We start from the raw sequence: 13,715 nt of genomic DNA on the forward strand, positions 1-13,715 counted from the left end.
GGCTCTTTACCCACCCTCGGGTTACCATAAATTTGCCCCCCGGCCAAATCATTCCCGATAATCACAGATACTCCCTCTACAGGAAGCGTGGCTTGTAAACCGACGGTGACCGGTCCTGACACCAAATCGGATTCCAACTGGATGACATGAAGTGGGGCACTAACACAGCCACCGATCCCTTGTAACCGAACACTATCACCAGTTGCGGTACTCTTTGACAATGGCAAAATGCCTTCAAGCATTAAGGATTGATGGGCTCCTGTGTCCCTCAATACCCTAACAGGTCTTGGTTTAGTCAAGTCTCCCTCGAGTGAGACAAACCCCTCATAAATAAATGGTTGGTAACTCTTCTGTGGGCGATTTCTTACGCTAGCCATCGCATTCGGAGTTGTAATAGTCGGACTCCGCTCTGGGTTGTCCCTTTTCATGAGGTAACAACTGGACATCAAGTGTCCAGGTTTTTTGCAAAAGGCGCAAGTAGGCCCGGAGGAAAAACTCGTGGTCTGCCTCGGGCCCCCCGGGAAATAAGTTTGTCTTGGGCCCGTAGCCCTCTGATTTCGAACAGTTGGGGTATCCGCGTTGTCCCCATAATCCTCTCGAGGCCGCCGCCATGTATTGTCGTTCTCCGCACCGGGGGTTCCATAACTCCCCTGCTGAAGTCTAGGCGAGAAGCTAGGTGTGTGGACCCCTATCCGGTGTGTTAAGGCATAATCATCTGCCATGGTGGCTGCATCCCACAACTTTGGTACTTTCATTTCCTGCAAGTACACTTTGATGTCCTCGTGGACACACTGTTGAAATTCCTCCACCAGCATCAGGTCACGCAATGCTTCGAAGTCGTTCCCGACTCCTTTCGACTCACACCACCGATCAAACATGTTTTCTTTCACTCTGGCAAACTCCACATGGGTCTCACTCTCCCTCTTCCTGGCATTCCTGAATTTTTTGCCGGTAAGCTTCAGGAAGCAACTCATAGGCTTTGAGAATGTGCTTCTTCAATACCTCATAATCTGCACATTGGTCCATTGGTAGCGCCGAATAAATATCTTGAGCTTTACCCACCAGCACACTTTGCACTAGTATGGTCCAGGCCTCCTCCGGCCAGTTTAACTGTCGAGCCACTTTCTCAAAGTGTGGAAAAAATTTAGCGACTTCCTTTTCACTGAAGGGTGGAACCAGCCTCACATGTCTGCCCACATCCCAGGTGTTCTGGCTAGGTGTCGACCCCGTCAGCAAGGGTGGTACCTCTCCCCGTTCTCTCAATAAATCCAGCTCCTTGAATTTAATTTCTTGCTGAAGCGCCAGATCACGTTCCTTCAACTCCCTTTCGTCTTTTCTCTCCTCTGCTTCGAGTTCCCTGGCAGCTCTCCTCTCCTCTGCTTTTCTCCCTTCTAACCTTTCCTGGAGTTCTCGTTCCACTCTCCTTTCCTCTGCTTGTTTCTCTTCTCTCCTCTCTTCTGCTTTCCTTTCTTCTTCTGCTCTTTCCTTTTCTGCTTTCCTTTCTTCTTCTGCTAACCTTTCCTGGAGTTCTCGTTCCACTCTCCTTTCCTCTGCTTGTTTCTCTTCTCTCCTCTCTTCTGCTTTCCTTTCCTCTTCTGCTCTTTCCTTTTCTGCTTTCCTTTCTTCTTCTGCTCTTTCCTTTTCTGCTTTCCTTTCTTCTTCTTTTAACCTTTCCTGGAGTTCTCGTTCCACTCTCCTTTCCTCTGCTTGTTTCTCTTCTCTCCTCTCTTCTGCTTTCCTTTCCTCTTCTGCTCTTTCCTTTTCTGCTTTCCTTTCTTCTTCTTTGATCCGTTCCTGGCTCCGTAATTGCAACTCCAGTTTCCGGAGCTCAACGTCTTCTGGTTCTTCGGGTAGCCACTGCCAGGCTAACTCGTCCCATGTTCCTAATCCCACCATAGATTGTATCACCGTGGTCTGCAACTCTGCCTTCCTCAAATTAGTTCGGACCTCCAAGTTAAAATGTTTGGCCAATTTCAAGAGGTCCGCTTTTAGTAACGCTCGGAACTGTGCCTCACTCGGTGTTACCGCAAAGTTCTGTGCAACAAACGCCATGGTGACTATCGTTAACACCTGTTAACCTTCACCCAAGACTTTAGCACAATTTCTCAAAAATTTACCAATTAATAATTAAATAATTAATTTTAATTACTAAAAATTATTATTTTATTATGTTATACAATTTTAGATCCCGGAATTCAATTGGACGAGCCCCCAATTCTGTTACGTGGTCCTCCCGGTAACTACCTGGGCTTGGTGACCCCCGGACCGTGGGAGGACCACGCCAGAAAGAAATATGATTTATACGCTTTCGTAGCGCAACCAATATGAAAGACACAATAATTCAAGTCAATAAGAAACCCCACACCAAGGATCTGGATTACTCAATAATATATTCCCCAATCAATCAACAACCATCAACAATCAATCACCAATATTATTAAGATGGCCATCTCGTATTTTTCCCCCCTTTCCCCACTCACAACCCCTCAATGGTCACTGTCCCTCACAATGTCTCTGGGCCCCTCCAGACCAAGGTGAAGGTCGACTTCTCCGCACACGGACGGTTGAACGAACCCCTGGCTGACGTGCTCCCAACGTGCACGTCGCGTACCAGGGACAGCTGCTGCAGCGCACACCTCCTTGCCAAGCAAAGCGGGCAAAGCAAAGCGCGGCTTGCAAAGCGCGCGAGGCCCAAGGTGCGACCCGTATGCGTCCTTGTAGACGTTGAGGCGAACTGTGCCGGACGCTTGGTTCCGTGCACGAACCCACGGCAACTTGACGTGTAACCGGTAATTACCCCGCACAGGTAACTCCTCTCGCCAGACGGGCTTTCAAACGCAGCGTTCCCCACGCTGCTCAATATCGACACCGCTCGCGTCGGAGCTCGGCGAGGAAGAAGAAGAATCCGCTTCTCCCGGACCTCGTGTGTTTTCTTCTTCCGTTTCCGGTCTCCTTTTCCCCAGAAGGGCTCCTGACCCTTTAATCACAACAACCTTTAATCGAATAAACATTAATAAGCAATGACCTGAATAGTAATTCATATAAATTCACATAAATCCGTAACAATACTCTTTGGTAGTTTGTGAACCTGCTATCCTTTGTCTTCTTCTTCTTTCATATGCAGTACAAGGCTGCGAGTAGCATCATGAGAGGGTGTGGCTGTGCTGCTCAGGGATGGATCAAGGGTGCTTTAGGCCCCGAGCGGTAACCCAATCATGGGCCATCCTACTTCCCTTCCAATCCTGTAGTAATATGAGCTAAATAACATCAATGAGCTAAATCACAGCGCACTATGTTAAGTATGCACAAGGTCAAAGTCAGGTCAGGTTTAGATCTCAGGATATGTTTGGATCGATACCTCATTTAATATTTTATTATGTTAAAAAAAAGGAAATCTTGTACAAACAATAAGCAAGCTTTATGTCATTTACATTCCAAGATGCGGGCAGTTTTTACACAGAAACGACTGCACATATAACATTACATTGTGGCGGGCACAAGGGACAATAATTCCGCGCACCAGTGGGTGGCGCGAGCGTCCAGGCGGGGAACTGAAATGCATGCTCCGCCTTCCGCCCGATCGGCCACGCCTGGGGATAAGGCATGGCCTCGGGACATATATGCGGGCTCCAAGCTCGAGCCCGCCCAGTGCTGAAGTGCGAGCTCTTAAGACTCTTGTTGTATCCACGCGTTGTGGCCTACCTCTCTGGCATTCGAGTCGTGTGTGCACAGCACCACACTGGTGACCCCGATTGGTTCAGCCGTTGCTGACCCCCGAAGGCGCCATGGCTACCAACGCCATCGCAATCAAACTCCCGGAGTTTTGGGAAGCGCAAGCCGACGTTTGGTTTGTGCAAGCCGAAGCTCAATTCCAACTCCAGGGCATCACGGCGGACGAGACGCGGTACTTCCACGTGGTCGCCGCCCTCGGGCCCGGCACGGCCGCCCACGTCGTGTCCATCCTTCGGCGCCCGCTGGGCGACCACAAGTACGAGGCGCTCAAACGACTCCTCCTCGCCACGTTCGGGCTCACAGAAGTCGAACGTGCCGACCGCCTCCTGGACCTTCCCGCCCTCGGCGACACACGACCATCCGTCCGAATGGATTTCATGCTGTCTCTGCTTGGGGACCAGCGCCCGGATTTCTTATTCCGCGCACTTTTCCTCTGCCAGCTACCGATACAGGTGTGCCTTGCACTGGCCGGTTCAAACATCACGGAACCCCGCGCCCTGGCCGGAGAGGCCGGCAAGTTTTTCGCGGCATGCGACACGCGGTCGGTTTACGGTGCTGCCGTAGTGGATCCCGGTGCAGAGGCTACAGCGCCCCCGGCTTCCCTCGTGGCCGCTGCTGCGCCCTACCCACTACCGCCACCGCCACCACCACCGCCGCCGGCACGGCCGATGCGGCCACCACAGCCGCAAACCTGGTGCTACTACCATGCCAGGTTCGGCCGCAAGGCTAAAACGTGCCGCCCGCCGTGTTCTTTTGACGGGTCGGGAAACGACCGGGCCAGCGCTCACTTGTGGCCCTGAGCGTCGGCCATTCCGGCAGCCTCCTGTTCATCACGGACACCTTGTCCGGGCGCCGTTTTCTTTGCGACACGGGAGCACAGGTAAGCGTCCTCCCTGCCTCCGCGTCCGACAAGCAAGCTGCGTGGCGGGGCCCCGCTTTGCTTGCCGCCAACGGTACACCCATCCGCACATTCGGGAAGCGTTGCCTCTCACTGCGGTTCGGAGGGCAGCGCTTTCAATGGTCGTTCGTCACCGCCAGCGTGCCAATGGCCCTGCTCGGCGCGGACTTCCTATGTGTGCATGGGCTGTTGGTCGACGTTAAGCGCAGACGTCTCGTCCAGGCAGAAACCTTCAGCTCGCTCGCTTGTTCGCTGAGCGGCAAGTTGAGCAGCTCGCTGAGCGGCTCACCGAGCGGCTTGCCAAGCGGCTTGCTGAAAGGTTCCGTCCCGGCGAGGTTAGTCTGTACCCTTCCGGCAGCGGATGAGTTTACCCGCCTCCTCGCCAGTTTCCCGGCCCTCACGCGGCCCACCTTCTCAGCGGTGGCCATCAAACACGGGGTGGAGCACCATATCCCCATGGTCGGGCCGCAGGTCTACGCCCGGGCACGCCGACTCGACCCCACGAAGCTCGCCGTGGCGAAAGCAGAGTTCGCCACGCTGGATCAGCTGGGCATCGTACGGCGCTCCAACAGCGCTTGGGCCTCTCCTCTGCATATTGTGCCGAAGCCCGGCGGAGGATGGCGGCCGTGCGGTGACTACCGCCGGCTCAATGATGCCACCACCCCCGACCGCTACCCGGTCCTGCATATCCAGGACTTTTCCGCCCGGTTGGCAAACACGACCGTGTTCTCCAAGGTGGACCTCATCCGGGGCTACCACCAGGTCCCCGTACAACCGGACGATGTCCCAAAGACGGCCGTCATCACCCCTTTCGGCCTCTTTGAGTTCCTGCGAATGCCTTTTGGGTTGAAGAATGCGGCCCAGGCGTTCCAACGGCTCATGGACAGTGTCTTGCGTGACTTACCTTTCATCTATGTCTACCTGGATGACATCCTAGTCGCGAGCGCGTCCCGGAAGGAGCACCTGCTCCACCTCCGCACGCTTTTCGAATGCCTGGGCCAGCCAGCATGGCCTGATCATCAACCCCGCAAAGTGCCGTTTCGGCGTCGCAGCCATCGACTTCTTGGGGCACCGCATCACCAGGCACGGGGCCGTCCCTTTACTGGCCAAAGTGGAGGCGGTCAGGGATTTCCCGCGCCCCCGCACGATCAAGGGGCTCCAGGAGTTCCTGGGCATCGTAAATTTTTACCACCGCTTCATGCCCCACGTCGCCCAGCTCCTCCGCCCCCTGCACGAGGCACGCCGGGGCATGCCGGGCAAAGGTGACATCGCCTGGTCAGAGGTGATGGCCGCGGCGTTTGCGGGCGCAAAGCTGGCCCTGGCCAACGCCACCATGCTGGCGCACCCGGCGCCCGATGCACCGATCGCCCTCACCACCGACGCGTCGGACTATGCGGTGGGCGGGGTGCACGAGCAGTGGGTGCATGGTGCTTGGCAGCCGCTGGCGGTTTTTAGCCGGCAGCTTCGCCCGCACGAACGCCGCTACAGCACCTTCGACCGCGAGCTGCTCGGGCTCCACCTGGCAGTCCGACACTTCCGCCATCTGCTCGAGGGCCGCCCGTTCACGGCTTTCGTCGACCACAAGCCCCTTGTGTTCGCGATAGCCAAGGTTGCCGAGCCATGGTCGGCATGGCAGCAGCGTCACCACTCTGCCGTGTCTGAGTGCACGACGGACATCTGTCACGTCGTGGATAAAGACAACCCGGTGGCGGATTGCCTTTCCCGGTCCGTCGCGCACGCGGTCCACCTCGGGATCGACTATGCCTGGATGGCGGAGGACCAGACCGCCTACCCCGGCGTCCAGGCCTTGCAGACCGCCGTCACGGGCCCCCGCGTCACCGAGGTGCTGTTCGACGTCATGGGCGCGGCCCTCCTGTGCGACGTCTCCCTCGGCCGGCCTCGCCCCATCGTGCCCGCTGGCTGGCAGCGCCCGGTTTTCGACCCCATCCACGGCCTGCCCCACCCGGGCACAAAGGCCTCCCAGAAGCTCGTCGCGGCGAAGTTCGTCTGGCATGGCCTCAGGAAGGACGTCCGCGACTGGGCCAGGACGTGCCTCGCATGCCAGCGCGCAAAGGTCCACCGCCACACCCAGGCCCCGTTGGCCCCGTTTACGGTGCCCGAGCGTCGGTTCGACCACGTCCACGTCGACTTGGTGGGACCTCTGCTCCCCTCGCGGGGGTTCACCCACCTCCTCACCATGGTGGACCGCACCGCGCGGTGGCCGGAGGCCGTGCCATTGGTGGCGACGTCTGCGGCTGATGTGGCGCAAGCCTTCATCGCCACTTGGGTTGCCCGGTTCGGTGCCCCCTTGGACATCTCGTCCGACCGCGGCCCCCAGTTCACCTCGGAGCTCTGGGGCGCGGTGGCGCACGGGCTCGGCGTCAAACTGCACCGCACCACGGCCTACCACCCCCAGGCCAATGGCCTGTGCGAGCGCTTTCATCGCTCGATGAAGGCCACGCTCCGGGCCAGCCTCCGCGACGCAGCTGGGCCGACAGGCTCCCCTGGGTCCTGCTGGGCCTCAGGACGGCGCCCAAGGACGACCTGCACGCGTCCTCAGCGGAGCTGGTCTTCGGGCAACCACTGCGGGTACCGGGCGAATTTATTCCCGACTCCACGGCTCCTTGCTCCACGGCGCAACAGCGCTTCACCATGCAGGAGACCGCCCGGAGGTTCGCCCCGGTGCCGACGGCACACCACGGTTGCCCGTCCTCCCATGTCGCCCTGGAGCTTCGCACGGCGCAGTACAACGCCCACTGGGCACCGCTACGGCCCCCGTACGACGGGCCTTTCCGCGTGCTGGAGACCGGGGACAAATATTTCACCGTCGACATCGGCGGTGCCCCTGATCGTATCTCCGTGGACCGCCTCAAGCCGGCCCACCTCGATCTGGACCACCCCCCGCAAGCAGCTCTGCCTCCACGTCGAGGCCGCCCCCCGGTAGTCAGACCCCGAGCACCCCCCAGCCCCGCCATCCCGCTACCCCCCAGCCCTGCACGCATCGCCAGGGGGCGTTTCGGCCGGGTCATCCGGCTTCCCCGCAAGCTCACCCTTCAGGTGCGCGGGAATTCTGGTGGGGCGCGTGTGGCGGGCACAAGGGACAATAATTCCGCGCACCAGTGGGTGGCGCAAGCGTCCAGGCGGGGAACTGAAATGCATGCCCCGCCTTTCGACCGATCGGCCACGCCCGGGGGCAAGGCGTGGCCTCGGGACATATATGCGGGCGCTAAGCTCGAGCCCGCCCAGTGCTGAAGTGCGAGCTCTGAATAAAGACTCTTGTTGTATCCACGCGTTGTGGCCTACCTCTCTGGCAATCGAGTCGTGTGTGCACAGCACCACAACATCGATGTTTTCCTAGACTTTTTTTGACTGAAGTCATCAATAATTTTTGAGAAGTCAAGTCCTCCCAGTACTTCACTCTCGATGAATTTTACATCCTCCCAGTACTTTCCTGACAACATCCTTGATACATTTTAGTTTTTGAGAAGGACTGCTCACCCTCACCACTGCGATTCGATTGCATCATCGACAGATATATCCGAAGGGCGATTACATTGTTGGGAAATGTTTGGTGAGGTAATGTTTTTGAGGAATTGGCACATTTTCAGTTCTGCTGACTTTGTTTGTGTGAGTTTTGAACATGTGTTGGAGATGCAGGAAGGTAGAAAACTGGATAAATTCACATTCAGTCGTGGATTCTGGATCGTTGAGATGGGAGCGGGCAAGATTTACCCCGTGGCTTGCTCGATCTCATGAGTCGAGAGAGAGGCCACCTTGGACCTAGGATAGAAATTCAAACTTATCGTTGATTTTTTTTTTTGTATGCTTCAAGACGGTTATTCAAGGCAGTGATTAGCTGATCAATTATGACAAAGAAAACAGCAGCCTTGAATTTCTCCTTGGGTGACAGCACAGTGTCTTCAGCGTCTGCATCGGCAATGTGGCGGTTGTGCATCAGCACTACATGTCTGGGCTGAATTGTACTCGTAATGACAACACGGTTTAAATGTAATCCCAATGTCTTCAACGTCCTCAAACTCCATCCACTGGGTCTTGACAAAGTTAACTCTTAGATGCAGGCGTCAAAAATCCAACATAAATGCAGCCATTGGGCCTCGGAGGCCCAACGGATGTATTCGTGTAATGTTTTTTGTTTTTTGTTTTTTTATATTCATTTTTTTTCTTTCATATCCTTTTTCACTCCAAGTCGATGCTCATGGATGTGTATTTTCTCAGAAAATGTGAATCATTGATCCTATTAGTTGGAAGAATCCCATACAAGTAATTAATCTTTTTTTATTTTGGTTAAAAAAAATTTTGTTCTTGGTTTTTCAACTTTTTTTTTCTAAAAAGTTGAGGCTCATGGAGGAGTATTTGCTCAAAAAATATGATTCACTTATCCTTTTATTTAGAATGTATATGTCCACAACTGTCAAAAATCCTACACCTATGCAACAATTGGGCCTCAGAGGCCCAACGAATGTATTCGTGTAAAGTTTTTTAATTTTCATATTTTTCTCACTGAATTATTTGTAACCAAGTTATAGGAGCATATAATGAGGCTCATATCAAGAAAATAATGATATAACATAGTAGTACAACAACATTTATGCGGGGCCTCGAAGGCCCCAGGCTTGCATTCGTGTCGGATTTTCGGGTTATAAGTGAAGAATGAAGATTTTCCCACGAGCCTGAATGAATTTTTTTTTTTTATGTCACTGAATTTTGTGTAACAATATGAAAGTCGGTGAAAATGAGGCTCATTCCAAAAAAAACTTGCACAGCATAGTTTTTGCAACAAAAAAAACCTTGTGGGCCTCCGAGGCCCAATCACTGCATCCAAGGGTTAACAAGAGACTCGAGTAAGAACACCGTGGCATTCACATTTAAGCTGATCTGGTGAAGAGCTGTAAGACTGTAGTCCAAATAACAATGAGTATACCTGAATCCAGTTCACCCAGTTTATGAAGGATCGACTGAGTTTCATTTCGGCACTCACCTTTGTGTTTCACATCAGTTGCCAGGTATTCCAACATTTCGCATGTGGGAGTGTAACCTTTGAGAAGGACTGCCACTGCTCTATACGTGACGCATTGAGTACCCGAAAGCTGCTTGACAACAGACAGCCCTAAAGGCTTCAGTTTTTCACAAAGCAGTCGCCAGTGATAAGAGACACAATTGTACAACTTTTGGTGAGTTTGGACATCAATGGTGCTGCTGAGTGAGTTGTACACGGTATAAACGTCGTATATGGGCATTGCTCCCTGATGATAGTTTGGTCAGCAATGTATTTCCTACTCATCCTCCCCTGCATGGCCCCTCTTCACGTGGACCCCGGGAGGCCGCCGCATCCGCAATCCACCCCCTTAATCTGCCATTGGCTGTGCCGCCCCGGTAGTTTAGGGCAGGAATGTGTAAGTTGTTAATGGTGCCGCCGATAGCTCACCTACTCTTTGCAAAGTACACCCCAGGATCTTTAACGTCGACCAACTAATGCCAGCAGACAGGAGGTCCAGTTGAATGTCCATCCGAGGGAGACACATTGATGCCTCGTCCTGTCTGCGACACACCAAGTAGACAGTTCATATAGCTGGGTTGAGATTATTACCCAGGTTAGACAGCTCACAGGTGAATGTGGGTTCCTCTAGAGTCTAGGCCAGCCTCAGACCTGTCCTTTCTCATTCAGCTCCTTCATGAGAGTCCCTTGTGTAAAAAAAAATCCCAGCAGAGTTGCCTTTTTGTGCATGCACAGGGTGCTGCATCTCAAAGCGGAAAACAGTTCGCCATTGACGCAGTTTAAGGTAAACGTTTATTCGGTCAGATGTGATTAATACAACCAGTGACAATTCCAATGGAACTTTGACAAAGTGCAGAAGAGTTATATTTTGAAAAACAAAAAACCTCCACACTTCTTGATAATGAAATGCCTGCCTCTACCTTCGATTTAGATACAGTACTGACTATGATTCCATCATGTTTGATGTATGACATTCAGTGAGGACGACACGCACTCATATAACATACACACAGGTATGGCAACAGTGTTTCCCGTTTCCAGCATACGCTCCACGACGAGTTGTTGGAGGTCCTTTCTGTAGGACAGCATGTTGTATTTCAAGAGTGTACATTAAAGAGTTGTCAGGCCAGACTAGCTCAGAGACCTGAGTTGTTAGGATTGTTAGGGTTAGGGTTAGGGTTAGGGAAGAGACTTGTATGTGGATCGGCAAGTTCGTTACAGTCAATAAGTGAAGAGACTAGTTTTCTGGTGAAGTACAAACTCTGATTATAAAAACTGAACAATGCTTCTTTTTTCAATTTAATTTTTTTGTATACATGGTCGAGGCTCATGGAAGTGCTAGAGCATAATGGAATATGGAGAAAGGGTAAATACCAACAGCAGAGTAGATGTGAGAGTGAGATCAAGGGGAGTTGGAGAAGGACACGTGGGGGTGAACAACCTGTACGCAGGAAGAATGAACAGGAGAAACAAGGAGAACAAGCAGAGTAAGAGGAAGGGGAAATGAATCAGAAAATGGACAAACCAACCGACACCTAACAAACGAAAGCAGGGGAGGAGGAGAGGGAATCACAATAACCTGGAAAAAGGATGTGCTTGGAAACGGGGTCATTTGGGATGGAAGAGATCATGAGTATGGTTGGGGATGACCTGAGGTAGTGGTGAACAGCGGTCTTGAAACCCTGGAGGGAAGAATAGAACTGAACAGACTTGGGGAAGTTGGCTTTACAGACGAGAGAAAGGAAGACCAAATGAGGAGGTTAGCAGTGAGCCTGGGTTTTTAGTAATTTGATTTCCTATGACTCTACGTTCGGTCACGCACTTACTGATCACCACTCACGATTTTCCACCGATTTTCCACGGATCACCACTGACCATGATCACGGTCATGCTGTGCTCGCATGCACGATTTTCGGAAAAGGAAGTGCACGATTTTCCTGCCATATGAACCTTGACGAGGTTTCTGCAAGTTTTAAGCGGTAACGTCCTCGCAACCCACTGAAATTACGCAAAGGTTGTTCTGCGTTCAGGAGTCGGGTTGTATTAACTAGCAGGGAAGCTGAGTTTGACCGTTGGAAGATCTTGCTCTGTGCAGATAATGGAAATGGCTGTCTAACCCACCATGCATGCAGCACACATGACCCACTACTTGTGTTGCTATGGAATGTAATCGCTGTGACACTTTATAGCCTCTACCTGTACCTTTAGGATATACTGTAAGCCTGGCATTGGCTTAACGGTTAAGGTGGCTGGCTTAAGATCTTAAGGTCTTGAGTTCTAGCCCCTGTGGTGCTGTTGAATTAACACCAGGTGCGGTTGACTCAGCCTGTCATCCTTCCGATGTCGGCGAAATGAGTACCAGTGTACTGGTAACAGAGGGCACTGCATCAGCGGCACCCCCAGAAGATGATGCAACCAGCAGCCACAGGCTGCACACGATTGCTTGGATATACTGTGTCTGGATGTCCAAAACAGCTTGTTCTGAAAGCACGTCACACCAACCCAGAGCCGTGCTATGACAAATGAGCCATCATGCGTTACCTTGAGAGTTTGGGGTTGATCCGCAATACCTGGATAGCCCTTCTGGTTCGGGTGTCTCAATCCCAACACAATACTCTGTTCAGAAACACGAGTAACGACAAATAATTAATAATTGATGTGGAAAGGATGGATGTCGAGGCTGTGTTGGTTGGTTACCCACCCAACTCTACTGCAACCATTTGATAAAGAAAAACATTTTTTTTAAAGGAAAATAGACTTTGAATAAAAGAATGAACAAATTGGTTCTGAGGGATAGATGTGGTGGTGTTTGCGGGTAAGTGATGCTCTATCTGCAATGGTCGCTAAGGGCGAGTGTCACGCTTCAGGATGCCGCGGGGGCACTCCTCGTTTTGCTCCACAGGCTCTGCGTTCATCGCTCGCTGCGCTTGCTGGTTCGCTTCCTCGGCGCCGTCCCCGACCAAAGTGACCACTGGAGCTACCTGTGGGACGCCGCAGCACGGGTTGTGGTCGTATGAGAGCAGACTCAGGTGCACCAGATGCTCGAGGTTCGGAAAAGCAAGGATGCGGTTGCGGTCCAAGTCGATTACTTCGAGGAAATCCATGCGGCACAACACTTTTGGGAATTCTTCAAAACGGTTACCATAGAGCCAAAGACCGCGCAAGGTGCTGGCAGAGGAGAGACCAACGGGCAGAGACCGAAGCCTATTGTCCCCCAACTGCAGAGCGCGCAGCTGTGGGAGCTTGCACAGCACAGGAGGGAAGTGCCGGAAAAAGTTGTTTTCGAGCCAAAGAGCCTTGAGGTTCTCGAGCTTATGCAAGTCCCTGGGCAGGGTCTGCAATCGGTTGCTGCCTAGGTAGAGGCGACAGAGTTCTCGGAGTGCACACACGGGTGGAGGGAGCTCCTCCAGCTTGTTGGAGTCCAGCGCGAGAATGCGGAGGCATTGTAACTGTGAGAGCTCTTCTGGTAGAGTACGCAATCGGTTCCCACTCAGGTATAGCTTGAGCAAGTGCGTGAAAGCGAACAGTGGAGGTGGAGGGTGGCGCAACCCACGACTACTGAGGTCCAGCATATGGTCCGCACTTATCTCCTCCGGCTCCACTGTGGCTGGTCTCTGCAAGACCGCCGTCACCTTCTGAAGGGCTCCTCCCATTCTCATGGTCACCGGAGCACGCTCGCAGCCGTTACTCAGCGTCCCCCACTGCGTCCAATGGCTGCGGCGTATCAGGGAGAGCGGCCTGTGGGTCCGCCGTCTGAAACCGGTACCCCCAGAGAGACGCGAGTGGTGTGCGATCGTCTCTGGTGCGAGTCCGCCCGGAAAACCCCGCATGCTGTGCCTGCATCTCAATAAGCACAGACAGTGTGAGCAGTAAAACGGGTGTTCATGTGTGAGTTCTCAGCATATAACTTGGAAACCACGCCCTGTCCCTGTTTTCCCTGCCCCTAAAAAAAACCCCCACCCCATTAGCTTCCCTGTTTGGTTCTTCACCTTCTCATATTCATCTTTCTCTCAAAAGGGCAGCAGGACTCGATTTAGTTTGTGATTTTTATTGTCCGAATTTGAATCC

At 52.9% G+C, this 13,715-nt stretch overlaps 1 protein-coding gene across 1 annotated transcript; it reads right to left on the reverse strand.

Annotated features, from left to right (window-relative positions):
• Nucleotides 1-10,416: 10,416 nt before the first annotated feature.
• LOC137423006 (uncharacterized) lies at nucleotides 10,417-13,505 on the reverse strand. Its single transcript, XM_068109752.2, has one exon. The coding sequence runs from the start codon at nucleotides 13,475-13,477 to the stop codon at nucleotides 12,491-12,493; it is 987 nt and encodes a 328-aa protein (XP_067965853.2). The 5' UTR covers nucleotides 13,478-13,505; the 3' UTR covers nucleotides 10,417-12,490.
• Between the last annotated feature and the right edge of the window lie 210 nt (nucleotides 13,506-13,715).

Source organism: Myxine glutinosa, chromosome 3, assembly GCF_964187855.1.
Source record: "Myxine glutinosa chromosome 3, kmMyxGlut1.1, whole genome shotgun sequence".
Taxonomy (NCBI): domain Eukaryota; kingdom Metazoa; phylum Chordata; class Myxini; order Myxiniformes; family Myxinidae; genus Myxine; species Myxine glutinosa.